This window comes from Strongylocentrotus purpuratus, unplaced genomic scaffold, assembly GCF_000002235.5.
Source record: "Strongylocentrotus purpuratus isolate Spur 01 unplaced genomic scaffold, Spur_5.0 spur5_contig_860, whole genome shotgun sequence".
Classification (NCBI taxonomy): Eukaryota; Metazoa; Echinodermata; class Echinoidea; order Camarodonta; family Strongylocentrotidae; genus Strongylocentrotus; species Strongylocentrotus purpuratus.
This window is the reverse complement of record NW_022145569.1, coordinates 299,282-327,281: the sequence shown is the minus strand read 5'-3', so window position 1 is coordinate 327,281 and position 28,000 is coordinate 299,282. Positions and strand designations below refer to the sequence as shown.

The window sequence follows — 28,000 nt, the reverse complement described above, 5'->3', positions numbered from 1 at the left end:
CAACGTTCAACGATTACAGTGTCTCAGATGTTTAACGAATGATGTTTCAAACATATTTACATCCCTCAATGTTTCATTCATCCACAACAGTTCCATTTTAATAGCTGTGTGGTGAATTTTACAACAAGAAGACCAAATGAAACATTGAAGAATGTATTATTAGCTGAGGCTACACAGGTACTGCGGCTCAGCGTAAATTGTATGGAGTGAGCGCCGTGACACCGCGGGAGTTGCCTGCTGGAGGCATTTGAAATCCTGTACGCTTGCTGAATTTTCAACTCCCACATAGTACTACCAAATAGTACTTCTACTTCAAAATAGTACTTCTAGTATTCCTAAATAGTACTGTTTCAGAGCAACTGTAAAAAAGGTTGAAATGTTTCTGGTCACGTGAAGAGCTCTCAAAGGCAAAAAACAATACATTTTGTATGCAGGATATAACACCCAGGGGTGGTATTCTGATCAGCAAGATTTTATCTCCCAAATATTTGATTTTATCTTTAAAAAATAGATATAATAAGTAATCTGAGACCACTTTAAATCTCAGATTTTATCTTTAATTACCTCTCCAGAAACTATAGTAATAAACATGCGCGACTCTAACGCTATCGCCCATCTCATTTTGAGTGCAAGTTGAAATAAAACTTGGTAGGGACTATCCTATCTCTTGGATGTACAGGAAGATTAAAAATGTGCTAACGTCCAATACCCAACTGAAAAAAATTAAACACAACCTAAAACAAACAAATGAATCCCCCCCCCCCCCTCCCAAAGGCCTTGTACTGGAAAGCGAAACTCGGTAGCTCCTTCATCTCCTCGTTTAGCTTTGGACAGCATGACCATTCGTCCTACTGTAGAGAATAGAAAAAAATAATATAACAATGAGATCTGGCATGAACCAACAGTCTCCATTTGTATACCATACCATCAATTCTTATTTTGGAGCATGGTTTATATTATTTGTCTTGCAAATTAAACAGAAACAAAATAGGACAAAGTTGCAGTACTATATTGTCCATCAACAATGTGCCTAGTGACAATACAAATTAAATATCAACATTTATATTTTTACCCCTAAAAAAGGTCATGTTTTTTTTTACCCCCCCCCCATCCACATTTGATCCCCCAGTTAAGATTACGATAACATGCTCATGGACAGGCGCGTACGCAGGGGGGGGGGGGTTGAGTGGTTGAACCCCCCCCCCTTTGTTTGTTTTTAATTTTTAAAAAATAAAAAAATAACAAATTGTGGTAATGGGTGACCCCAAAAAGCTGACCTTACCCCCCCCCCCCCCAAAAAAAAAAAATAGCTCTTTCCCCTTACTCCCACCACTTATTCAGTGGATGGCTGAGTCGTTGCGAAATTTTTGAGATCCCCCCCCCCCCCCAAAAAAAATGTCCTCTTCCCCCCCCCCCCCCCCCCCCCTTGAAAAAATCCTGTGTACGTGTCTGCTCATGGATCATAGTATACTGCACACATGTAAAGCCACTCTCTCATCCCACTTCACACATTAACCCCCCCCCCCCTTTCATTAAAAAGGTGAGTACTTTCATATTCAGTTCATTTTTAATGGAATGGGCTGTTAGACCTGATCCAGAGCACATGTTTGCCCTGTCAGTGTTGTTCTGACTTGTTGGTAAAAACTTTAGAAAGAAACTTCAATTTACTCGGGAAATGCATTGACTTTTGATTTTATAAGTTTCATTTCATAAACAATAACAAATACACATCTGAATTCTACATGTACATTATATAACAACATATATGTATATTTGAATAATAAACAACTATGTTGTCGTTTTCTTCTTTAAAACTAACTTCAATGTTCTACACTTATATACATATAAAGAAAAACAAAGGAAATCTATTTTTGGACTTTTACTACATGCACCTTAAAAGAGAAAATTAATTCTTACTCAAGATTATCAAGGGCTGTAGTGTCCGGGTCTTCATCAGGGACTTTTGTGAGTACTCGTTCCATCAATTTGTCTGCATATGAAAGGGTTGAATATAAAAGTAAACTTAGAATCCCACAAAAATGTGTGGAGCAAGTGTGGGGGATTTAAGCACAAAAGGAATGGAAAACTGATACTTTCTCAAACAGTTGTATTTTGCTCTTTTAATTACCACCTACAGTATGACACCTTTAAACAGCACAAGTTGAGGAAAATATAATATACCGGTAATAAACAATAGCAAAATTGTATACAATAAAATTCACCACTTTAATTAATTTAAATGTCTCTTCTTGAATAAATATTTGTAAATGTTATATAGAATGTTTTTAATATTTGAAATTTCCAAAACTATTGTTGATTTTAATAACAATAGAAAAGTCTGTTTATGCGAATGAAAGACGTAAATTGAATACTATTTGAAGAAAAATAGGATACACAAACACACATAATTTTTGTTGGTAACCGTTAGTGTTTCAAATTTCTTGATACTACTTAGCATTAAAAAAATGGAAACACAAATATCCCCCAAAATGATGATTTCATGATATATGCATGATTTCTTCATATTAAATTATGGGTGAAAGGTCTATTCAATCAGATGGCACTCAAAGTATTGACAAAATGTTTTGAGTGAGTACTGGCTAATTTTGAAAATCTTGCAAAAAATTTGTTCGCACAAAAATGTCTTAAATTGGAGCAAAGTGCACTTCAGGCATCAATTGCAGTTGCTCTGTTAACTGTCAATGATTTTTTGAAGCATAAGTTTATCTTTGAACTTACATCTGCAATCGTGCATTCCCCCCCCCTCTCCCCCTCCACACACACCCATATACTTGCATGTGCACCTAGTTGCACATATAACATAGGAGATTATTGTCTCCTCTGCACTGAATTTCCATTTTTGTCTTTAGAATTTTGACGGAATGTAATGCAGTACAAAAGATGTACATAAATTGTTCAATATTCATAAAAGAGAAATAAAAAATAATTTTTGATATCATGTAACTTGTTCCCTTTGTTTGCCTAAGACGGAGGCTGTGGTGTGGCAGTGACGTATCCAGCATTGGGTGAAGCTAGACTAAGTGTAGCTTCTTGAAGGTCCAAGAAAAACTCAGAGAAACTTGCTATAGGGGGTACTAGAAAGGGGCTGCCAGGATAAATTTACCAAACCCAGGTCTTGGGACGATGCTTCCCCTCTCCCTGATCAATTTCTGGATACACCACTAGGTGAAATGATTGTTCAAATCATTATTGATGAACAACATACAATAACTGCCTGCTTTTAACTTTGATTTAATTTTAGACTGAAAATGTTTTGTGCTAACAAATTTTTACAATTTTTTTCGAAATTAGCTCACTCAAGCATACCAATAATATAAGTGCCATCTGATGGAATAGACATTCACCAAAAATTGCATAAGAAGATATTAATCATGAGTTTAAGTTTATTGAGGATATTTTCAATGTGTGTACTTTTGTGATATGCAATGTAGATATTGAAATGTAGTAGATTCTATATCTTGTGAACACACACAAACAAAATATAAAAACAACAACAACAACAACAACAACCTACATGTAATAGCAAATCAAGCAACTATCCTTGCGACAAGGACCAAGGATGAATAAAGCATGTTGCTGCTTAAACTTACTTCTCAACCTCTCACGGATGTTTCCGATTACCAAGATTACACAAAGTAGGCACAGAAGTGGTACAACGATGTCGAAGGCCTTCTTCCAGTATGTACAATCAGGAGCTGAGAAAAAAGAAGAAAAAAAAATCTTTAAAACTAGACGAAAATACAAGTGGTACAAATAACAAGAAAAACATGTGCACCAATTATAACAAATTGCTCTCAAGACAACATTCATTTAATATCTTTTTCCTCTTGCATTTAATCCATCAAGCTCATCAAAATCTGATGTGGAAGAAGAAACAAAAATATTTAAAAAAAGGATGCACTGTATTCACTATGCTATTGAAAGGTTTGCTCTCATGAATATACATGTATGTATGCATCTAAACATGTACACTTTTTGTTTGGACTTTAAAATATCAGAGCCTGGTATGTTTTTCAGGGGAAAAAGAATATATGCAGAACCATTATTCACTCTTGCTTTCAACCTGTGAAACACAAATATCAGTGGCTTATTTGGGATTTGGCATCAGAGATGGAGGTGAGGTAGGGTGGTGGAGATTCCCAGAGTTCCGCAATCTCTCACACTCAGTCTTATTCTTGTCCCCCACGACAATGCTGCAATTTTTATATTTGCAACAAAAGCCAAGGTATATTCATAGCTTCCAGGGTCATTTCCGCCTCTTGAAAAGATTTCAGGTTGCAGCCTATTCAGTTTATTTTTATGACCGATGTCCAATATGTTTTTAATGTGTATTTTATGTAATATTCAGTGCGTCCCAGAAAAAACGAAACTGAGAATTTATCAATGTTTTATCATAACTTTGTTATTAAAAACAATTTGAAGAGAGGATTTGGAAGAGTTATTTGGTGGGTGGTATCCGAATTTCAAAGAGAAAATGACATTTCTAGAAAGTGTTAACTCCATTTCGTTGACGATAAGCCATGCATCAAGTCTTTTGTATTCTTTGTGCATGGCTGATCGTCAACAAAACGGAGTTAAATCTTTTGTCAACTCTGTTTGTTGCTACGGCAGGCAGCGAAAATGAACTCGTTTAATCAAATTATGGAAATGCAAGAATTACTTTAAACAAACAGAACTTAGTTAGTTAGTCCTGACTCATTTTTCCTGATTGAGGTGTCATATGAAAGGGCAGAAATTGAACTTTCTAGAAATGTTATTTTCTCTTTGAAATTCAGATACCGCCTGCCAAATTACTTTTTGGTTTCCTCTCTTCAAATTGTTTTTAATCACTCATGCGTGAAATATGCATCATATGAGTTGCATCAAATTAAAGAGGAAGATAAGCTTTACAAATATGTGTCATTTATTAATTATAATTGTGATTGAGTCGATAATTCTCGGTTTTGTTTTTTCTGGGACGTACTGTATCTTAATGTTATATGTTATGTTTTTTTTAAATGAATGAAATGAAATTGAACTGAATTGAATTAAGAATCAAGACCTATTTTATACCTGGTATGGGAACTAGGTCAGTGGCGTCTATAGTCTCGTTGGGTGCTTTAGTTATGTTCCTGGGGAACTCCTGTTGAGTAATATCTGGAGAATGTGAAGTCAAGATAAATGGAAAAAAACAAATGAAGATAGTAATAAAAATAATGAGACAAATGTGACTCCATTTCCAATATACCTCTGCCTAAATTCATCCTGGCTTGCATTATTCTTGTAATATCACAATGAAAACAAAAAGCATATATTAACATGTCATTTGATCATTAAAATCTATGCCCTTTAACCCAACGATCCTAAAATCTGATCACTTTGCTCCCTACAGTAGTGATGCATACAATTCATACATTTTAAAAAGTTGTTGATTTGATCAAGCTAACTTTGACAATTTTACCTTTTTTAAATCCAACTTCTAATCAACTTGTCTCACTGTGGTGATGCACACTAATACCAAGATTGGAGTTCATGGCTCAATCATAACTAATACATTGCAATGACAGGGCTTATACCCTGAGATTTAATGGAAATTGACCTTTATGAACTTTGACCTAGATCACCTATATACCACCAAATTTAATCAGATTGTCTTCTCATGGTGATACATACATCACCGGGGGGGGGGGGGGGGGGGGGGGGGGGTGTTTAACAAAGATCCTAAGTTGAACTTATCTCTAGGTTGGACTTAACAATTATGGAAAGCCATTAGCATCTATGAAAATATTTTGTAAAAGTTATTTTAAGAAGCATAACATTTTGGTCCAAATCATTCATATTTTCTATTATCTATAAGATTTCATGTTCTTAATGTGGAATTGATAAAAATTCTAAAATACTTCAATTTTCACTTTTGAATAGATTTATTTTAAAGCTACAGATGGCTCTCCATACTTTTTAAGTCCAACTTAGAGTTCTCAAGACATTCATTTAATATCTTTTTCCTCTTGCATATAATCCATCAAGCTCATCAAAATCTGATGTGAAAGAAGAAACAAAAATATTTTCAAAAAGGATGCACTGTATTCACTATGCCTTGTAAAGGTTTGCTGTAATGAATATACCTGTATGTATGCATCTAAACACGAATAGGCTTTTCGTTGGACTTTAAAATATCAGAGACTGGTATGTTTTTCAGGGAAAAAAAAAATATGCTGAACCCATTATTCTCTTGCTTCCGACCTCTGAAAACAAATATAAGTGGTATATCTGGGATTTGGCATCAGGTTTGGGATGCATGTTCACTCCCCCCCCCCCCCCCCTGCAAGGTGAGAGCTTTTGCATTCATTTTTGTGTTCATAAGTTATACAACTTAATCAACATGGCGACTTACATGGGAGATGGGAAACAAGGAAATTGCAAACCTTGGAGAGATAGGTTTCCTTGCTGAGTAATCAAATAGGTGTAGGAGTAATTTCACAATTTGGAATAACGATATCCATTCTGTTTTGGGGGGTATTTCATTCTCCTTTAAAACACGACTATATCTGCTGAAGGGAAAATATTACCCTGATCTTGTTTGATTTAAATCATGTCGATTTAAATCATGATTTAAATCGCGATTTAAATCACTTGATTTTTTTCAAAAAAAATCACTGATTTAAATCAACTTTTATGAAAAAAATTAGTTTTCTCTATTTTCTCTTCTTCTTAACAGATACTTTCAATGTAATCATTTTCATTTCTGTTCCACATGCTTTAGAGATACTTTAAAAGAATGATACACCCTCATGGAGTCTGATTTAACACCGCTGTTTTATTTTCAAATTGTAAAACAAGCAAAACTGATGAAAACAACAAGTTTCTAACGAAGTAATGATAAATAACTCTCTGTATGTACACCAAACTGTTAAATCTTCAATAAAATAATATATAAAATCTACAAAGGTGCTCAAAGTCCACAACTTGGATACTTTTACAAAACAGCTGAACTACTTGTATGTACCTCCTTCTTGTTACTATTAATACCCATTCTTTCAATTACTTAAGTTGAAGGCATATGTGTACATTTGATAAGAATTACATGTATATTTGCATGCTTGTGTATTTTCTTATCAATACCCATACATTCAATTACACAATTTCAAAGGACACATGTATACTTAATAAGTAAGAATTTAAAAATGGGAAAGTTGCTGGGCAAGTGTTACTGTATGCAGCAATACAACTGCTGTGCTTGCTTGTTCATGTAATAGTTTGAAAAAACAGCACATCAATGATGTGGTGGACAGTGGTGCTTATCCTGCATCTTGCAACGAAATTTATTGAAGTTTTATTTGGAACTGAGGTTACACTGTAATGAAAACATAAAATGTGTATTTTGTTACAAGCATATCAGGAAGTGCCTATTGCAAATCTGGTTAAATATTACATTCAAATTAGATGTTAACGTACAGACTGATATAAAAATTTCAAGAGTTTAAATGTATACATAATACATAACATTACTTGGGCTTCCATAAAATGTCCCTCTCTATAATGCAAATAAATAAAAAAAAAAAAAAAAAAAATTACCTGTATATAAGTGGATTATTGTGTCAAATAGTACAATACACAATGTTCAAAAGACTACTTGACCACTATTATTGGTGTAAAACAGTCTAAATATAGTCTAAAACTTGTTAAGTGTGACCATTATTTTTCGTTGGAAAAAAAATCAAAAAAATCTGATTTAAATCATAAAAATCCGATTTAAATAAAAAAAATCCGATTTTTTTGATTTTTTTAAGAAAGAAAAGTAGCAAATTTAAGACTTTTTGATGGGGGCTGCTGGAAACATTTTTGGGGTGAACCTCAGCCGTCTAGGGAAACTTAAAAACCTGGGGAGCTTTTTATAATGTCTTGTTGAATATTTAGCAGTTAACTTTTAGCAAAATGTAATGCCACATCCCCACCTATCCTCCCCCACCAATCCCTTTCCATTCAAAATGATTCAGAGATATCTTTGCTTGAAAAAAAATCCATTTGGTCTAGGCCATTGCTTCAGTAATAGGATTGATACATGATCACAACTACTTTTGAAAAATCAACTCAACCGCGATTTCAATAACCTCTTTTATATCCTATGGTTAAAATCACGTTAAGATTACGCTAGAATTAATTAATGCCAAAATTGTAATTTCTACAAGTTCTAGCACCACTTCTGTTGCAAAGATTGTGCAAACTACGTGCAAAATTCACATACACTGTCCAGACTCTCACTTAAATAATAATTATAATAAATTTGCGAACACTTACCGATTTCGCAGTCAGCTCCGTCGTAGCCTTTTGCACAGTTGCAGGTGTATGAGTCATGTCCATCCACGCACGTTCCTCCGTTCACACACGGGCTAGATGCGCATTCATCAATGTCTAAAAGTAATATACAAATTATGGTTTTATCATCATTTTTAAATATTTGTGCAGCTGTTTTCATCAATTTATTGTTGTTGTCACATATATTATATACACGGTTGAAAAAATAACACTGCTGTGTATATACACAAATATGTACCCAAACAAAAACTATAGATAAATAAGGTTACAACCAACATACCAAGGATTACACAGGTAAAATAAAGAGAAAAATTTTACAATGAAGGAGAGGAAAATTATGATGTGCAATATTATCAGATTATCATCTAATAATTGCTTGTTTTCTTATAAAACTTTTGGAAATAAATTTGCCATTTTTGTTGTTGTTAATACAAAATGATTAGTTAATGACAAGTAAATAAATAAGAAAGGTAAAAAAAAAAAAAAAAAAAAAAAAAAAATTACGGTATATGGAACAATAAGGTGTAGGAGTAATTTCACAATCTTCTTTAACGGCTGACAATTAGGAATAACGATATCCATTCTATTTGTTGAATGTCATTCTCCTTTCAAAACACAACAATATCTGTTGAAGGGAAAATATTACCTTGATCATAATTGATGTACACGTCCACAACGTAAAGGGAGAAGTGTTGTGGGGCTTGTTGAAATATATAGAATTCTGTGCGGTCGTGAGTCAGCTTTGAGCCATTTACGGCAAGGTAAATGTGAGTCCCATTCCAAATGATCTGCAATCCCTTACACTCGGTCTTAGTCTTGTCCCCCACGACAATGTAGCAACTCTGATTTTCTATCACAAAGTCTGAGTCAACTTTAAAGCTTATTTTACAGTCATTTCCATCTTCTGCAACGACCGCGAAGATCGAGCCATCATTTGGTCCCTCTATTGGGTCAGTCACAATCTGAGTCTCATTCCTTGCTATAATCACTTTCCTGTATTTCCCCTCTTCAACTGGAGAATGTGAAGTCAAGAAAAAAAAAGGAAAAAACAAACAAATGAAGTTATTACGGTAATACAAATAACAAGACAAATGTGACTGCATTTCCAATATACCTTCGCCTAAATTCAGTTAGCTGGCTTGAATTATATTTGGAATATCACATGATAACAAAAAGTTGATATAAACATGTCATTTGATCTTGACGACCTTTGCCATTTTACTTGACAATCCCAAAATCTAAAACTGGTCACTTAAAGATTTTTACTTTTTTGAGGCACTTCATGATCATTTTGAAGCACAATTTTTTAAGGGCTTCGATATTACACCATATCACAGACACTTATAACACGTAGGGCCATGCATCTCAGATTTAACATTGTTTAACGATTCCTTTAATGGGTTATCAGATCGCACCTCTATCCTTTCTTGCATGTAAGACCCTTTCCCCTTAATAGATAGAGACAGTTGTATGTACATGTAGATCACAGCCAATCTTGTCTTTATGCATAAAAAGGTTCTTGAAAATGAAATACATTTCTATTGCATACTTTTTGCTTGAATCTTCCCAACTTGTTATTTTAACTATTTAACAATATTTTTTAACACTGTTCAAACCTTTTATTCCATTGGCTCCTGATATAAGTAATACAAAAAGTATTAAACGGAGCATCCACATGTACTTGGGTTCAATTCCTGCAAGCTTGGTAATACATGTCTGTGAAAGAAAAATACACAAATGCAGAATGTACATTTTCATTGAAACCATACATCATTTTTTATCATATTTTACTTCATGCCTTTAAAAAAAAATCTTTCACATCTTTCTTGCACATTTTTGAGAGCAAAATTATGAAAATTGGACAAAGCTCTGAATTTTTTCAGTTTTTGATATTTAACAAAAAAATCATGGAGTGATAGCTACATGTACCTATCTTAAGAAAATATTCCCTCTGCAAACAATAGTATTGGATATCTTTTGATATGTTTAACATAACCGGGGGGGGGGGGGGGGGGGGGGGGGGGGGCGTTTCACAAAACTTGTCATCAGTGACAAATGACAGGTTTTGTTATAAGCTACTGAAATCCTTGCTTCTGATTGGTTATCAGCAGATTTGTCACTGATTTTTGTCATTTGTCATTGAAAAAAGGCTTTGTGGATCGGGTCCCAGGCCTATCTTAAATTGGTTTAATACGAGACAGCCATTCCTATATTTGTTTTGTTTTTGTCTCTAACAATGTCCATGCTAACTGGTCTGTCTTGCACTATAAGGACACAAAATGTAATGAAAACGTGGTTGGAGATATGTCCAGTTATTTACTGAAAACCTGTACCTTGTCATTGATTTATGAGAAGAACATTAAAAAGAATGAAATGGCTCGGATTGATGCAAAAATAACCATGATCTATCATAGATTACATGTACAGTGTATGTTATGTTGCATGTATGACTTGAAAAGATTTGATGTGTGCAAATATACTGAACTTAGGATGCTTCAAAGGGCAATTTTTGTTTGTAAATCACAAAAAGGGATCCAGATGAGGCACTTTCATTTCTAAAATAATGTTCAGTTCAGTCAAATTGCTGCTCTTTTGCCCTACCAGGGAGACGGTTTTGGACTTGGTGACTGGGCATATGATAATGATGACTTCTAGGATGTAGAAATCTATCGGCACGTATCAAACCAATTTAAAATGACATGAAAAATGTATATCTTGAATATCTTAAATTTAAACAATTCTTCAAGCTTCAGGAGACAATATATGTACAAATGCAGATACCTTGTTGTTACTTGCAGGTGGAAGTGATGTATTCTGTTCTCCCAATGCAGCATTTTTGTCAGTCTCCTTCAGTTCTTCTTCTTTGTTCAAGGGACTAACAAATAAATGAATACACGTAATTGTTACTTTACAAGTGTCAGAGTGTCACAATTATGTACACCAATAGAAATAACAAGACAAATGGACTGTGTCTCCAATATGCCTTCGCCTAAATTCAATTAAGATCCTGGCTTGAATTATATTCTTTAAATATCATGATGAGAACAAAAAAAGCCTATACTTGCATGTCAATTGATCTTTATGACCTTTGACCTTTGGCATGACAATCTAAAAATGTCAACACTTGTCCCCCCACTGATGCATACGAGTAACAGGTTTGAAGTTCACTGCTAGCTTAAAATAGTCATTGATTTTGTCATAACAGGTAAAAAAAAAAACTATCTTCATGTAAATTGACTTGCTGACCTTTGACATTGGACCTTCTTTTGCCCAAATCTGATCAATATCCCCAAATGCCCCGATGTTGACCTTTTGGACGTAATTTCCAACTTATACCCCCGGTACTGACATGCTTCGAGTGTATATGGTGCATGCATGCAGTTATATCAAACTTTCACCAGTTTCTCTTATTTTCCGCTTACATACAAATTCAATTCAATTCAAATTCAAATGATGTTTTATTCCATTTCGTCAAAAACTCCAAAGACTAAAAATGCGAGTCAGTTAAATCATACATACAATTATATAAAGAAAAACATAGAAAATGAGGACAAATTTATTACAAGGGTCGGCTTGCCCTTTAAGTGTTAGCCTACTCAGGGTGGCCATTTTGACACCCTCTTCCCCCCACCCGCGCTCCCCCACCACCACCACCACCATTTGGTGCATTTTAAAGTTTTCATACCATAACAGATTTGTGTTCTCATTTGCTGCTTCTATAGGTCGCTCTTTCACCATTCCTTGAGAGAAGAAAAGAAGAAAAGAAGAAAAGAGGCTTGCATTAGGGCGAGCATGCATATCACATAAAAAATGTATACATGTACATGTACATGTATAATTACATGTATGTTAATATTTTACTTAGTAAGACCAACAACAAAAAAGCAACTTCCTCAAAGTTTAATAAAAGACCCTCACCCCTTTCACTTTGCAATGTACATGTACACATATAGGTCATGAGATTGTTATAAATATAAGGCCTACCGGTAGTCCTCAATGGTCAATAAATAAATTATCTCTCATGTCATTAACATTTGCAAGAGAAACAGGCAAAAAATAAAATATTAATTATTAATAATTTGGGTTCTTGTTGCAGTTCCCTGAAGAGCAATTATAGAAATACTAACATATTAAGAACTGCAAAAAAAATACCAAGATCAGTTTCACCAGCCTATTTTCCTTGGACAGAATTGTATTTGTTCATTACTCAGCTCATAGTAGATTTTTCTTGATATTTACACAATTTAGTCTTAACATTCTAATTTTGAATATACATATATATCCAATTATATCAATGCTCGATGCTGTTTTGCTTTCTTACCGCCATCATCAGGGGGGACATTGTCCCATTCCTTCTCATTGCTATTCTTTGCTATGGTTATCTAGAATAGAAGGATAATATGTAATTTATAAATCCATGTTATAAATCAACGAAAACAGAAACTGTACTGAAAGATGGATGCTGTGCATAAAACATCATTTTTATTTTAATAGAACAAATTAAAACATAAAAATAGCCATTTAATTTGTAATGATTGCACAGTAATAATACTTACTGACCTTCAAAATGAAGAAGAAAACTAAAAATCTTTGAAACGGTGCAAAAATTACAAAAGACTACAATTGCTTTATTGTATAGCTGACAGGACAAAATGGACACAAAATAGATTCAAGCGCTGCAGCACACCTTGTAATATATTTCTTCTTCATCCAAAAAGAAGCTACCATCACCTGTGATCTTGTTACCTTTCTGAATAGTCTGAGGGAGATCAGTTGTGAGATATAATACTGTCATTGGTATTTAGTATTAATATTTAGTATTCATATTGTTTAGTATGTTTGTTTTGTATCACTTGAAGACTATATGCTGAATTGAAAGATATAGGTGTGGCATGGTCTCCAGCCTTAGGCTTATACTGCCAACCCTGTGAATTAAGACGCAATTCATTTGGCAACTGTTGACAGTATGTCTTTAAGAAGATCTGCTATAGATTCTTGTAACTTACATGTGCACCCATATCAACGTGTGTCGTCAGCTTGGTGTCCTTGCCCGTGCCATCCAGTAAGCTTCCATTTGACGTCAATTTGTAGATTGGCTCCTGCAAAACAAAATGCAACAGTACACATTTAGTATAATAAATACATTGAGAACATGGCAACATGTACATTTACATGCAGGATAAAGTTGTAAGCAAATGGAACAAGCTGCCACAAACTGCCTTTGATGCTCCCACACTCCTAAGCTTCAAACGACAACTATCCAACCTGGGTTTTTAAATGGGTCCCATGGGACCCCCTTAACCCTGCCACTATCTACGGGATCTTCATCACCACGATGGCGAGGTGTGGACTTCAAGGTATATTCAAGGTATAATTGATATTTTCAAGGGTGTCTATCCAAAAGGACTACAAGAAATGTTTATAATCATCTTTGATGGATTATTGTCCAAAGGGTAAGAGGAGTGTGGTAATCTGGGATAAGAAATAATAATCTGGGACAGGGGGGGGGGGGTAATTCTCTTGGAGAGGAGGTGGTCATCTATGAAAGCTGTATGGTTGTCTAAATTAGTAATTTCTAATGGACTGTTATCTCAATTTTTGGGGAAATCACTTACTCTGTCTGAGCACACTGCATAGGGCTGTAGAAGGCGTTCATGTCTGACTCTCTTCATGAAGTTGGCCTCAGCCAGCAAGTCTGCTGATGTCCCTTCCTTCAGAGTCTTGACAGCGACAGGTGTGTTACAATTCCATATGCCTAAGGTGCGGGAGAGGGACAAAAAGGGCCACAGGGTTAAAACAGTTGGTACTAGGATGACGATTGTTAATGGACAAAGGTTAGGGTTATGAATGTATGGTGCAGGGATGAAGATTTAAAAATCCAGAAACTATCACTGGAGCAAATGTTTAATAACCAAAATAAAACCTAAGCTACAGTGTATAACCAAATGTAGCAGGAATAAATTTTTCATAACCTGAATACCTACCTTGCCAGACCTCACCAAACTGTCCATGTTCGAGTCGTCTGGTCATCCTGAGAAACTCATGATGGATCTCCCACCGGTCCTTACCAAGACCAATCGTGTTGGGCTCCTCCTGCGGGCAAGCTTTGGTCAAGCTGCAGCATAGGCCTTCACTGTTCACTGAGATACAAAAAGTGAAACAGAGAGAGAGAGAGAGAGAGAGAGAGCAGAGAGAGATTTAAAGTAACTGTAAACCAGAAATTTTCATATACAACCTTTCGCAAATTCTGTTAGTAGTATAGGATTCACAAACGTTTCATGCCCCAAAATCCATTTACCTGAAGTTCATGTACATTGAGTCTTCACAAAAGGCAACCTTTCTTTGTTTGGACTAATACCTATGCAGACTGGTCCAAAGAGGTTAATAAATAATTTGATTTCACCATTAAAATGTTACTTGAAATAAAAAGAAAATATAAGATACTTCGATAATGAAGAAGTTAAGAAAGTATTAGAAATGTTAAAATGATAATTTTAAGAAATTATGTTGATCTTGTATATAATTCATACAGTGTATGTTTCATACTTGTTTGGTAAATAATATATATGTTTTTTTAAATGGAACAATAAACTCCCTCTTAAGAGGTAAAGAGAAAGGAAAAAAATGCAGGCTGGTCCAGACTTTCCAATTACCAGTAGTCATTACCCGTCCGAACAGATCATAAACTCCACCAGTTTAATGGTACATGTAGCATTAACCTGTGTTTCTGAAGCTTCGTTTGAAATTAGCCCATTTGTATTTCACTACACGATAACCCTTCAATTGCCTGCAAATAGTAGTTTTATACTGAAAATTTACAAAATAACCCCAAAGCCTAAGGTAAAACTACATAATGATCAATATATATAAATGTACGATAGCGCAGGGATATCAACTAACTCTTTAGCTACTGCATTCTCTCCTTCCCATATTGTTTTAATACAGGGATCACGTGGTTCCTGTAGGGAAATGGTAGACCATGGTATAAGGACCTTGCTATACTTACTCTGGTAGTGATGAACCAGCTCTGAGAGTGTTCGAAAGATACTTCCTTCAAAGATGAAGATGCCATTACCTCCAACCATCTCAAGTATTCTATAATGCTTGACATGATCTCCCTTCTGGGGATCGTTATCTCTCACAGACAGCGAGAAGGTACCTGAAACAATCAGTGTTACAATTTATTTCATTTCTTATTTTATTCATAATAGAAAAAGACAAAAAAATGGCAAAAGTCTGAAGACTAAAACTCAGATACCACAAAGCTTTTCAGCTAGCATATATATATTATGGTAGCATAGTACTTAATTTTTTTTCTTTTCAAATGGTCCATTTAGGGAATAAATGGATGAGTTTTATATTTGCAACTGATCACGTATAAACTGGCAATTGAGCAACTTCCATTTTATTCTGCACAATTTAAAAAAAAAATATAAACATTTTCTGAATATTGGATTACACATGTACTCTGCCCTAAATATACATGAACATTTACTGTTTGACACATATTTGTACACACCCCTAAAATATGTTGTTCTTCAATTAACACCATAACAATAAAATTTACAAAATATCCAATAGTAAGCAAATGAGAGGGATGCTCATCGAAAGACTGTGACATACATGTACATGTACATGTCGTGGTCGAGTGGATATCTCACTGGACTGTGGATCACAAGGTCTGTGGTTCGAGTCCCACCGTAGCACTAATGTCCTTTGGGAAGACATTGATCTACATTTGCCACACTCAACCCAGGTGATGTACATGTAAATGGGTAACTGGCAGGAATTAATTCCTTGAAATGCTAGAGCGCCGTAATAGCAGCCAAGCTAAAGCCAGATAATAATCAGGAGCGCCAGGAGTGTCAAGTATGACAGACATGAACGCTTTACAAGAACCCACTATTATTATTATTATGTCACAGTCTTTCAAATATGCGTTTGATTGATTACAACTTTTTTTTTAAATCCATTGGTTTCTTATTTTTGATTGGTTTTTCTAAAAAACTTCACCAATCTGAGAGTAGACTTCACTTTTGATGATTGATTTTTTTTCTTTCTTACCAGGGTCTCTATTATCTCTCACAATGAATTGTCCTTTATTTATACCAATGGCCATCAACTTCTTCTCAGCATCCTCACAGGAATACTTTCCAAAATCCCAACTGAAAAGAAACAAAAACAATTTAATTATTGTTCACTATACACAGAGGGTAAAATTTGATATACAAAGACGATCCTTCATTGAATTTTGATGGTATGAAATCATTCAATTTCAATTTTCAAATTTCAATTATTCTATAATTCTTAGGCAGTTATTTGACATATACGAGGTCGATTTTGTGCGAGGTTTACTGTACTTCATCAAATCCATGTTCTTGGGCAAAGTGGGTTTATGAAAATACATGTCTTGATATTTCTAACTGACATGTTGTATTATACTGGTCTATGAAACACAAATGCATAACAAATATATTTGCCTTTTAAACCAGAAGCCTGAAGGCATGTTCATGTAAATGGAATACTACTACTTTTTTTGAAATTTTGTGTTAAAAAAATGTTTCCAATTCATAGCTGTTAGCGCTTTTATTTTTCTTATCATTTTTATTTTGTTTATTCATTTATCATTATTGTTATTTAATTTTTCAGTACAGATTTTCACTCTATACTGGTAAGTACTGAGGGAGGGGGACTAGTAAAACATGTTTCAAAGTGTCAAACCAGCAATGAGTTAATTTATGATGCAAATATTTTGTGTTTCTCAAAAAAATCAGTTGTCTAAGTGCAAAAATCCTTCATCATTTGATGCATTTTCAAGTTTTTATGCAATCAATTTATGTACCTTTCCACTGGTAATAAGATGGGGTTAGAACTGGCCACTTCTTCCTCCTTCGCCATCCCTTGAAATTAGAAGAAAAGAAGAAAAGAGGCTTTTATTAGGACAGGCATGCATATCACATACAAAATACATTGTATGTGATAATATTTCGCAACCAGAGTAAGACAAACAAAACCCCAACTTTTTCAAAGTTTAGTAAAAGACCCCCACCCCTTTCACCTCATGGCATTAACATGTCCAAGGGACTACATTTGCAAGAGATACAGGAAAAAAGATGAGAAAAATTAATAGTTTGGGCTGCTGTTATTATGCAGTTCCCTGAAGAGCAAATTATAGAAATACCAACATACTAAGAAATACAAAAACAAAATACCAAGATCAGTTTAACCAACCTAATTCCTTTAAAGGTAAAGACCAGTATTGGTAACGCCCCAATTTCAAAAACTGAAATGGAAGCTCTCATTACCAATCATGTGAAAGAATATGTTTTGACTAATACATGATGATAAAAAATTTGCCGGGAAACCGCCTACTAATTCATATATTTGGTAAATTTATTTCTCTCATGGTCGTGTGAGAGAGATAGGGTAGTCCCATATACATCTTTCTGTGTATAGTGCTTGTAACTTTACGAAGAATGGGCCAAATTTCTTATCATTTTGATGATTCCAGAACCTTGCAGATGCTAGATGCTAGATGATCAACCTTTTCTGATCGATTCCACAACGTTTCTTTCACAATGCAATCGCATGACCATTACTGGTCTTTACCTTTAACAGAATTTTCTTTGTTCATTACTCCGCTATAGTAGATTTTCTTTCATATTCACACTATTTAGTCTTGACATTTCAATTTCAAATGTTGAATACAGACATATTTCTAAATACATTGAGGGATGCTGTTTTACTTTCTTACCATCAGGGGTGACATTTTCACATTTTTTCTCATTTTCACATTCCTCCTCAAGAATGCTCGTCTCAGCCATGGTTCTGGTTATCTAGAAATAGAAGGATAATATGTATGCACGATGATAAAAAAAATGTGATAATGTCATTATGAACTGTTGTAGCCGGTGCACAGTTTTTCCTTCATAATCATTTTGCCTTGCATGCACTAGACTAGAAGGGATGAGATTTGATGACATCATCATGCGCAGCGAGAGTTAAAATACAGCTTGCAAGATTTTCAACATGGATGTCGATTTTGACCCATAATTTCCTGAAAATGGACCATTAAACAGATTTATTCAGTCAAGTTGGTAAGTGAACCGATGTATAATAGCCTAGCTAGGCCTAATTTTCAAAATAAAATAAATAGGATATTCAGCATGATGCATCAGGTAAAATATAAGTAGGGTCTAATTGGGCATAAGTTAGGTGTTCAGATCCGGCATACAGAGTTTGCAGTGCAGTCCCTATGGTTCGCATCTGTCTCTAAAGAGAGGAGCCGACCCTGCCCAAATCAGAAGCTAACGAACGAAAGAGACAGAAATTTTGGTCTAGTTTCACAGTAGGGTCTACATGGTCTAGATCAGGCCTTCTCAACTAGTTTATTAGAATGCCAAAACAAAAATGTATTGGGGTTGAAGTGCCAACCTGTACGTTTGGTGACTGTGTTTGCGAGGGAGCGTAGCGACGAGCCGATAGCGGATTTTAGGGCTTTTTTAAGGCCCAGATGTGGCATCAATCAATATCAATCATAATTTCATATTGATGTGAAATAATTAGTACAATTCCTGAATAAAATCTACACTGGAAGTAAACTTAGGGTCTAGACCTATACAGTATGTAGTTATTTTGGTGCAATAAACACGGAAAATGTCAAAATCAAACAAACAAAATGGCTTGCTTACATTTTGGGCTCAACTTCAACTGCGACTTTTTGATTTTGCCGAGTTTTTTAATTTTTTCTTTCTTTAATTTTTCTTTTTAATATTTTGGAACAGCCGCGCGCGCCACTCCGACTGACCGCAAGCGCCGCCAGTTGAGAAGGCCTGGTCTAGATAGATCGACCACGATTTGAATTTTCAAAATATTCTTTCTAGTACTGGGTCTAGTAGATCTAGATCTACATGTACATGTAGATCTACTATAAGTTTAACATTGATTGATTTTTATTCGACAAGCTTCCAACATACAACAATATACAATAATAACAGATCAAAAATAAGTCAGCTTGAACAGGATAACCCACGAAAGCTCGAGAGCTTATTTCCAGTGGAGTCCCTTACAGACATGTATAAAATTAATAAGTTAAAATAGTAATATTTACAGACAGATAAGAAAATTAAAAGAACTACTTATTAAAGATAATAATAATAATAATAACAACATTAAACTGATGATAGAAATGATATTAAGTACAAGAAGAAAAAAAAGAAGGAGAAGAAGAAAAAGAGGAGAAGGAAGAAGAGGAAAATAATGATGAATTTGTAGAATTTCTATAACGTACGAAAACATAAGTACATGTATATACAACATGAAAAAGTATGAACCGACAGAAGAATAAAAATTTCAATCATATAACATGTCATTCACTTCTCTTCTCTGACTGTCAAGTATTAGGTATTCCTTTAATTTTCTCTTAAAATGATCATAGTTTCCTATTTCTTTTACACCATTGGGAAGGGAATTCCAATGTTTTATGGCATTGTAATAAAACGAATTTCCAATACTACCTACTCTTTCTGGTAAGTTAAAGTTGAATCGCCTATTTCTTGTATTATAATCATGTACGTCAGTAACAAGATCGAAGTTGGATCGAATATAATGATTCGACCTAGTATGATATATTTTATGCACGTGATGCAATACGAGTTGTTTTGATCTTTGGTCGACTTCAAGAAAACCAGCTTTAGAAAGTTCGCTGTAGCCAACATGAGTTCTTGGACCAGAACAGTTGATAAATCTCACCATTTTGTTCTGTATAATCTTCAACTTCTTTTGATCTGACTTGTTTATGTTACTATACCATGCAGGGTTAGCATAGTCAAATAAACATTGAATAAGAGCAAAACAGAGTGTACGTCTTGCTTTTAAATCCATACAACTTTGATATCTGTACAAAAATTTCAGACGAGAATTTGCTTTTTTTTACAACTGATTCTACTAAAGATGAAAATGAAATTTCGCTAGCCAACTCAATGCCTAAATACTTCACAGACTCTTTTCTCTTGATAGCTTGATTATTGTGTGTCACTTTGAATTCAAATGACTTTTTAGAATTACTTTTAGAACAAAATAAAATGCTTTCTGTTTTTCCCAAGTGTAAAGAAAGCTTATTATCAGTCATCCAATCGACACACGTAGACAGCTGTTCTCTAAGCTTTTCCTCAATATATTTAGGATCAGGATTTGAATAGAGTAGTACGCTGTCATCTGCGTACAATAATAGTTTGAAGTCTTTTATACAAATACACATATCATTTATATAACTTGAAAATAGAATCGGGCTAAAATGCTTCCCTGAGGAACACCGCATGTTATAGGCATTAATAGTTTGGAACGAATATCATGAATGGCCACTACTTGGTGTCGATTAGATAAGTAGGATCTGAACCTACATGTATCTAAACTTGCCTTATCAAAACCCATTAGTTGTAACTTCTTCAATAAGACGCAATGATTAACTGTATCAAAAGCTTTTTGCAGATCAAGGAGCACGATACCAACAAAGCGCCCTTGGGAAGTTTCTCTCCTCAAATAATCAGTCAAATGAATTAGACATGTTTCAGTCGAATAATCATGTCGAAAACCAGATTGAAATTCATAAATTATATCATTTTCTTTGAAGTATGTTTCAATTTGAACACAGACCGTTTTTTCTAGTATCTTTGATGCTACGCTTAAAACACTAATAGGTCTATTGTTGCTAACATCAGTTTTATCTTTCTTTTTATAAAGTGGAGTCACTTTTGCTATTTTCATATCCTCTGGAAAAGTACTCGTCAAGATAGATAGGTTCATTAAGTAACTTAGAGGCTTAAATAAAACCTTCGCACCATCTTTTAGAAATTTAGCTGGAATCAAGTCTAACCCAGTACTTTTTGATACATTCAACTTACGTAACTCTTTGAAAACAAATTGTTCACTGATTGGTAATAACTCGAAGCTGTTTTCACGTACACCTTTTCTTTCGTAAAAGTCACGAATACAATCATTGTCTGCGCTGAAAAAGTCTTTGGAAGGGGGGAGTTTGTCTACTAATTTGTGAAATGAGAACTGAATTCATCAGCGATGGCCATCTTATCATGACATAATTCCCCATCAATTTTAATGACAGATTCTTGTTCTTTTCGCTTCTTATTTTTCAATCCTAAGCTTTCTAGATTCTGCCAAAGTTTTTTCGAATCTTGTTTATTTTCTTCTATCTTGTTTTGTAAGTAATCAAGTTTAGCCTTTTTCACCTCTCTTTGGACCATATTTCTTAATACTCTGTATCTTTTATAGAGCTTCTCATCTTTTGCTCTTTTCCTCCATTTCTTGTATACTATATTTCTCTCTTGAATTTGGGAAAGAATATCTTTAGTCACCCAAGTTTCTGATCTTTGTTTTATTCTTATCCGTTTCAGTGGCGCTATCCTATTCAAATTTGAGATAAAAACATGTTGAAATATTGACCATGCCTCATTCATATCTGTACAGTCAGTTATTCGTGACCAATCAACAACAGATAGTTGAAGATTGAAAGACTCTTCTGTATATTTTTCATGGATCTGATATCAAGTCCTGTGATGACCTATAGCCAGTCTAACATTTTTCTGTGTACAGAAAGTAAAATAATGGTCGCTAATACCTAGATCAATGACACCACTTTGACTTATTTTCTTTTCTTTGGTACAACCAACATGATCCAATAGAGAAGAACATGTAGGTGTAACGCGTGTTGCCTCTTTAATGAGTTGACTAAACCCATGAAGACTCAACAAGTCAATATATTTTTTAGCCAGTGGCGATTTGTGAAGAAGACAAATATTCATGTCTCCTAAAAGAATTATTTCGTCATCCTTCTTTAATGTATCAAGAATATTGGACAATTTCTCGATAAACAAATTGTTTTTCGGAGGTCGATACAGAACGCCAACAACAATTGGTTTTGATCTTGGTATCAGCAAATTTATCCACAGGAATTCCGTATCTCCAGTACTTATAGCATCCATAATATTAAATGCAATATCATTTCTGATATAGAAACATACACCACCTCCAGAGCCAGAGGATCGATCATGGCGTATGATTTTATATCCGTCTATTTCAATTTCTTCATCATTTATGGAACTGTTTAACCATGTTTCAGTGAAAGCAATAATACATGTAGACAGCCTTTTTCTTTTAAAAAGAATTCTAAGTTCCGATATCTTGTTTAGAATAGACCTCACATTAAGGTGTAAAAAATGAAGACCTTTAACTTTAACCTTTCCTTCAAATTCTTGATAAAGAGAAGTGTTTTCATCTCTGAGGTTTGGCTGAATTATTCTTGCTATCGCTTGCTTTTCAGGTGTAATGCGCGTTACCTTAAAATAGTTTTCTTTTAGTCTATCCTCGTTTTGGCTTTCTTTCTTTAAACAATCGTCAGTAAATATTGAGTCACAAAAAGATGGCAGACAACATGTTAAACAATTCCACTTCTCATCAGGGCATTCATAATATAACCTGCGGTACTCTGAAAAACTGATAGCTTGACAATTAGTGTGAAACAATAACAATAAGAACACAAAAGGCCTTGTTGATTACATTTGACTGGCTTATCACAGTTCCCACAAGGGAACTTATATTTTCGACCGTCAACTATAATTTTCGGATCATCACTAGATTTTGTCAAACTTTCACTTAATTCAATATCCTTCTTACAAATTGTAGATATTTCGCCCAGTCTTTCATGTCCACCTTGGGTGGTCTGAAGGCTGGTTTCAGTCGTGACCTCTGATCGACTGAACTGAAATCCAAAGATCTCCCAGAAAGAGATTCGGCATAGGACTTTACGGGGCTGCTTTTTTCCTCATCAGAATAAAGACTCTGGTTTTCTCGGTAGATGGCTTGATGCCGCCTTGCTCCAGGTTCACTGCCTGTTTCTTGATCGGACGACCGTTGAGTCCAGCCATGGCCTCGTGATGTCGGTTGGTCAGCACTGTTGATGAGGCGTTTCAGGTTGCCTGCCAAGATTCGTTGACCGGCTCTGTTGAGGTGAACGCCATCACGCCCAAGATTCTGCTCGCTGATATCATTGTTGATGATGAGGCCCCATCTGTTCTCGCTGGCTGCCAACTCCATCAGATAGTTGATCTCATCAACCCGCTTCTTGTCCGCTTCACTCTCCCATCTACGATGGATGATCGTAGAGACTGAGACGTTAAACCCCTCGAGGTCTGTGATTTGGTGACAAACTTCACCAGCACCCTCAGAGATGTTGTTGGTGACAGCATGGATGATCAGTTCTCCCCCTGGCTTTAGAAACTCGCAAGGTGAAGAGGTGAAGATGTCTCTCACTTTTGCACCGGGGAAAGAGACGCACTTCACGTTCTTGCTGCGGGAGAGATGTCTTCCGTCGATGTGTTTTATCATGGAATCACCGACCACAACTACATCTCGTTTGTTGCGGATCACACTATGTCGGTGGCGGTATCCCTCTATCTGCTCATAGTATGGTGGTGAAGTAGAAGTACTAGTAGGTGTTGACGGCGAAGCTTCTGTTATTGTTTCTTGAACAGCAAGAACTTCGAAGCGGTTAGATGTCGGCACCGTAATTATCTCCACTAGACCTATGTCTTGATTTCCGTCGTTTCCGGGCAGATCCTCAATATCGCTATTAAGGATAGTGTCCTCGGTGTCGTCTACGATGCCCTCTTCTACAAAGATAGTGTTAGTTGTGGCGCTGCGATATTCTGCCTTCGTTTCTAGACGTTTGAGTCTTCCGTCAATGCTTTTCACGATGGCCAATATTTCCAGGAGAATGTGATTGCCCGGTTGTTCTGCAGTGTCTTCTTCTAGCCTTTCTTCATCAGGATTTCGTGCTGCGGTCTCAGGATCCAAGGCTCTTTTGAGACGAGCGGTTAGTGTTGCCTTTACTCCACTTTTTTCAAGACCCCTCTTTTGAAGCTCGCTACGAAGTTCTTTAACACGGGGATGTCGAATATCATCTAAGGTCACCATAGTGACGTAAACAAAAGATGCTCTCTTCAAGGGGGTGATGGTCACGCACCCTTGCTGATTTGTGGCGTATAGTTATAGACTGCGTAAACTAAGAGTTGTTTGGCAACCTGTTTTTGACGCGCCTATAATAACAAATTTCAAAGTTATATTGTTGGATGATGATGACGAAAATGTTTGGAAATTCTGTAATATATCTCGAAAGTTGATAGCACGAATAATAAATTAAAAGTACTGTGAAAATCGTCACCTTGTCCGCTATTCAAAGATGTAAAGCTTATCCGCAAACAGTATCTATTTTCCTTGTTAAACGGCAAAAACTCGGAGCAACTGAAAAACACGTCTGCTTCCTTCAAAAACTGACAATGACTTTGGAACTTGAAGTTGAAAAGATTGTATTTTACTGCTATTTAAGCTATGGTCACAAATCAGAGCAGCGACCGACCGATCAGTAGCCTGCTCGGTCGCTGCTGGAATTAGGCATCGCCCAGCAATTAGGTCGGTGCCCGGGCGGCGACCGCCCAGGCACCGAGCGTATTTTGGGCGGCGAGTGTAAAAATGAGCAGGCGCCGCCCAAATTTTAACTCCGCGCTAAAACTTCAGCGGCGACCGAGCGATGCCCTAAAAACGAGCGGTGCCTGGGCGGCCGCCGCTCGGTGGCTGGACAGCCGCCGGGCAGAATTGGTTAAAAACTCGCCGCTCGGCCGCCGAGCAGTCTACTTTTTGGTAATGTGACCATAGCATAAGGTGTCATCAATTGTCACTAAGTACCAATTTTTAGTGAACTCAGTTGAGTTTTGTAGATCTACAGTGGTGTTTGAAATGTTGAGAATCAATAAAACAGTTTTTAATACACAGCCAGGCCTAGACCGAATTTTCCGTCTCTGTCGTTCGTTAGCCTCTTATTGGGGTAGGGTCGGCCGGCTAAAGAGAGAGCCGGCCGACCCTACCCCAATAAGAGGCTAACGAACAACAGAGACGGAAAATTCGGTCTAAGCCAGGCCAGGGCCCAGGCTATTGTAAGTAATGCAGCTACACTGTAGTACGGTACGCGTACGTGTGCAGTGCCAGTGTGTGGCCTTCGCCTGTATTCATTTTCAGAGAACTTATCTGTGAAAAATTGCCTAGCGAGCGAAAAGCAGGCAGGCTACGGCAAGTGAGTTAACTTACCTGAATTCAGAACGGTTATGCTTGAAAATCCTTGTTATTGGGAAGAGAAGTACGATGCAAAGATGTTTTCTAAGCAAGATTCAGGATCTCTACGACACGGAGAAGAAACGGGCGACAAGGCAGTAGCAGTGCAGTGTGACGTGTGCATGCGCGCTTTGCATGATCGAATGTTATCAACGAATGCGAACGAAGCGAAGTCGCGCGATACAACTCGATCGGGGATTCCCCGTTTATATTGCGACACAACCGAGTTTCACTGTACTGTATAGATCTAGGTACATGAATAATAATTTGTTATCGGTTTTGCACATCAAATTTTTTCTTGAGAGAATAAATGTCATCATGCTATTCATTTTGAGAGAAGAAAACTTAACTCATTTTGCAAAGGGATTCAGTGAAGCTCAAAAGTTAAATAGTCTAATTGAAATTCGTTTCACCTCATTTTGAAGACACTGCATTTTACTAATCGAATTACAGTCACTGTGACTACATATGCTTGATAGAAGAATTGCAATATTGTAAGCTTAGGCACTGGCAGGCGCGGATCCAGGATTTCTTAGGGGGGGGGGGCAAATTTGAAATTATGCGAGCCATGGTGACCAGTAGTGACGTAATAGGGGCGGTGGGTGCAGGAGGGGCGAGTTTTCCCTCCCTCCGCGAAGTGCGGAAGCTTTTAGTTTTACGTTTCATTAAATGACAATTTTGTTGATACCGTTCTCGACTCTTAATCCTTGTCTAAATGCAGTTCTTCCCCCCCCCCCCTCCTGCGCGAAGCGCGACAGCTTCGACGTTTCATAAAATTATTAGAGAAAGCTAGAAGACGAATCGTTGTACCGGCCGTTCTCAAAAATAATCCTCGTCTGAATTCAGTTAACGTCCTTACCGAAAACGCAGCTTATTTAGCCTGCTTTGAACCTGCGTCTGGCCTTATTCTATTATTCTATTGCATGTTGAATTTTAACCTGTATTTTGCAAAACCAGTCTTACATATAGTAGGTTAATTTTTAGCCTGTTATTAGCATGCATTTTGCAAACCACAGTCTTACAGTTTAAGCAGGCTAAATCTTGGCCTGCAGTTTAAAAATTAGCATGCGTTTTGCAAAATACAGTCTTATAGCAGGGCTTCAGGGCTTGTAATAAACTCACATATCCCTGCTTATAGTTTTAGCAGGTTAAATCTTAAGCATGCCAGATGAGATGCAGTTTAATCGTTAGCATGTAAATTTCGATCATAATTTGTTAAACCTGCAATCTGAAGAAATGTCCTCTGAGCAGGTTTAGAACACAAATTTAACCTGATTGCCTTAATTTACATGTAGCATGCAGGTTATTTTTCATGCACGTTTAATGTTATATATCAGGGGTGATTCGAGAGTTTAAACAAAAATAGGTTCATAGAAAGCCAAGCAAGCGAGGTTCTGAGCGCTTGGCCGGGAGGCATCCCAAGACAAAAATCCAATTGAAACCAATTGAACATCAATTTAATTTTCATATTTTCAATTGGTCTCAATGGGACTTTAATAGCTAGGACTTCATTGGTTTCAATTGGTCCAGATTGGCCCTATTGGACCAGTTGGCCTAGGGCAGGCCCCATTAGATTTTAATGGTACCTCGATTGGTTTCAATTGGACCAATTGGCCCTATTTTGGACTTGGTCCAATTCAGTTTCAGTTTATCTTCATATTTCACATGTTGTTTAATCCAATCCAATCCAATCCAATCCAAAAGATATTTGATATAGCGCCTTTTCCTTGCAGTTACAAAGCGCTGCACACACGCTCCAAAATGTTTGGGCCACTTAAAAACAAAAGTTAGACACGTCTTCTCAGAGTTCAGTAAAGTATAATTATGTAGGCTAGTAATAAAGTAATTTATAGCAGAATAGATGTGACTTGAGTAGCTTCTTGAACTGGTCAACAGATGAAGCCGTCCGCACAGCAGTAGGTAGCTGGTTCCACAGTTTTGCAGCAACCGATGGAGAAGACAATTCACTATTTGGCATGTTACATTTTTTGTAATCATTTTTTTGGGGGGATGCATTTATACAAACGAACAGAATAATAAGACTAAGTTAAATAAAGGAAGAAATATGATGGAGCCTAAAGAGAAAGCAATGTTTGTAGGCCATAGGCTCCGGAAATTATTGATATAGTCTTGTGTTTATTAAATATCGTAATTGGATTAAATTGGAACTTATAATGAAAAGATATATTTGAAACCAATTGAAAACCTTACAGACTAATGGGGCCGATTGGTCCAACTGAAGTCCCATTTAATTCTAATGGGGCTAATTGGTCCAATAATATTGAAACCATTTGAAATATCTAATGGGGCCAATTGGTCCGATTGAAACCAATTGAAATCCTGATTAGAGTCAAATGGGACCAATTGGTCTAATTAAAACCAATAAGACCAATAGAAACCAATAGGAACGATAGGACCAATATAAACCATAGAACTAATTGAACCCAATGGGACCAATAGAAACCAATAGAAACCAATAGGTCCAATAGAAACCAATAGAAACCTT

General features: G+C 36.0%; 1 protein-coding gene across 1 annotated transcript; it reads right to left on the bottom strand.

Moving 5' to 3' along the window:
* Positions 1–565: 565 nt before the first annotated feature.
* Positions 566–25,608, bottom strand: LOC577714. Its single transcript, XM_030998602.1, has 18 exons — positions 25,471–25,608; positions 18,071–18,152; positions 17,159–17,216; positions 16,381–16,481; positions 15,323–15,475; positions 14,301–14,456; positions 13,932–14,071; positions 13,323–13,415; positions 12,638–12,698; positions 12,002–12,056; positions 11,098–11,191; positions 9,933–10,032; positions 8,963–9,328; positions 8,299–8,412; positions 5,074–5,157; positions 3,612–3,716; positions 1,918–1,990; positions 566–851 (listed from the first exon to the last, which is right to left on the bottom strand). Exons 2-18 carry the CDS (start codon positions 18,138–18,140, stop codon positions 821–823), a joined length of 1,854 nt encoding a protein of 617 aa, XP_030854462.1. The 5' UTR covers positions 18,141–18,152; positions 25,471–25,608; the 3' UTR covers positions 566–820.
* Between the last annotated feature and the right edge of the window lie 2,392 nt (positions 25,609–28,000).

Coding starts and splice junctions, on each gene's coding strand:
- LOC577714 (XM_030998602.1), bottom strand. CDS start 18,140: ATGGCTGAGACGAGCATTCTTGAGGAGGAATGTGAAAATGAGAAAAAA. Junction 9,329..9,932: donor AGGAGCCAATGGAATAAAAG/GTTTGAACAGTG, acceptor CACATTCTCCAG/TTGAAGAGGGGAAATACAGG. Junction 1,991..3,611: donor CATCCGTGAGAGGTTGAGAA/GTAAGTTTAAGC, acceptor TTTCATATGCAG/ACAAATTGATGGAACGAGTA.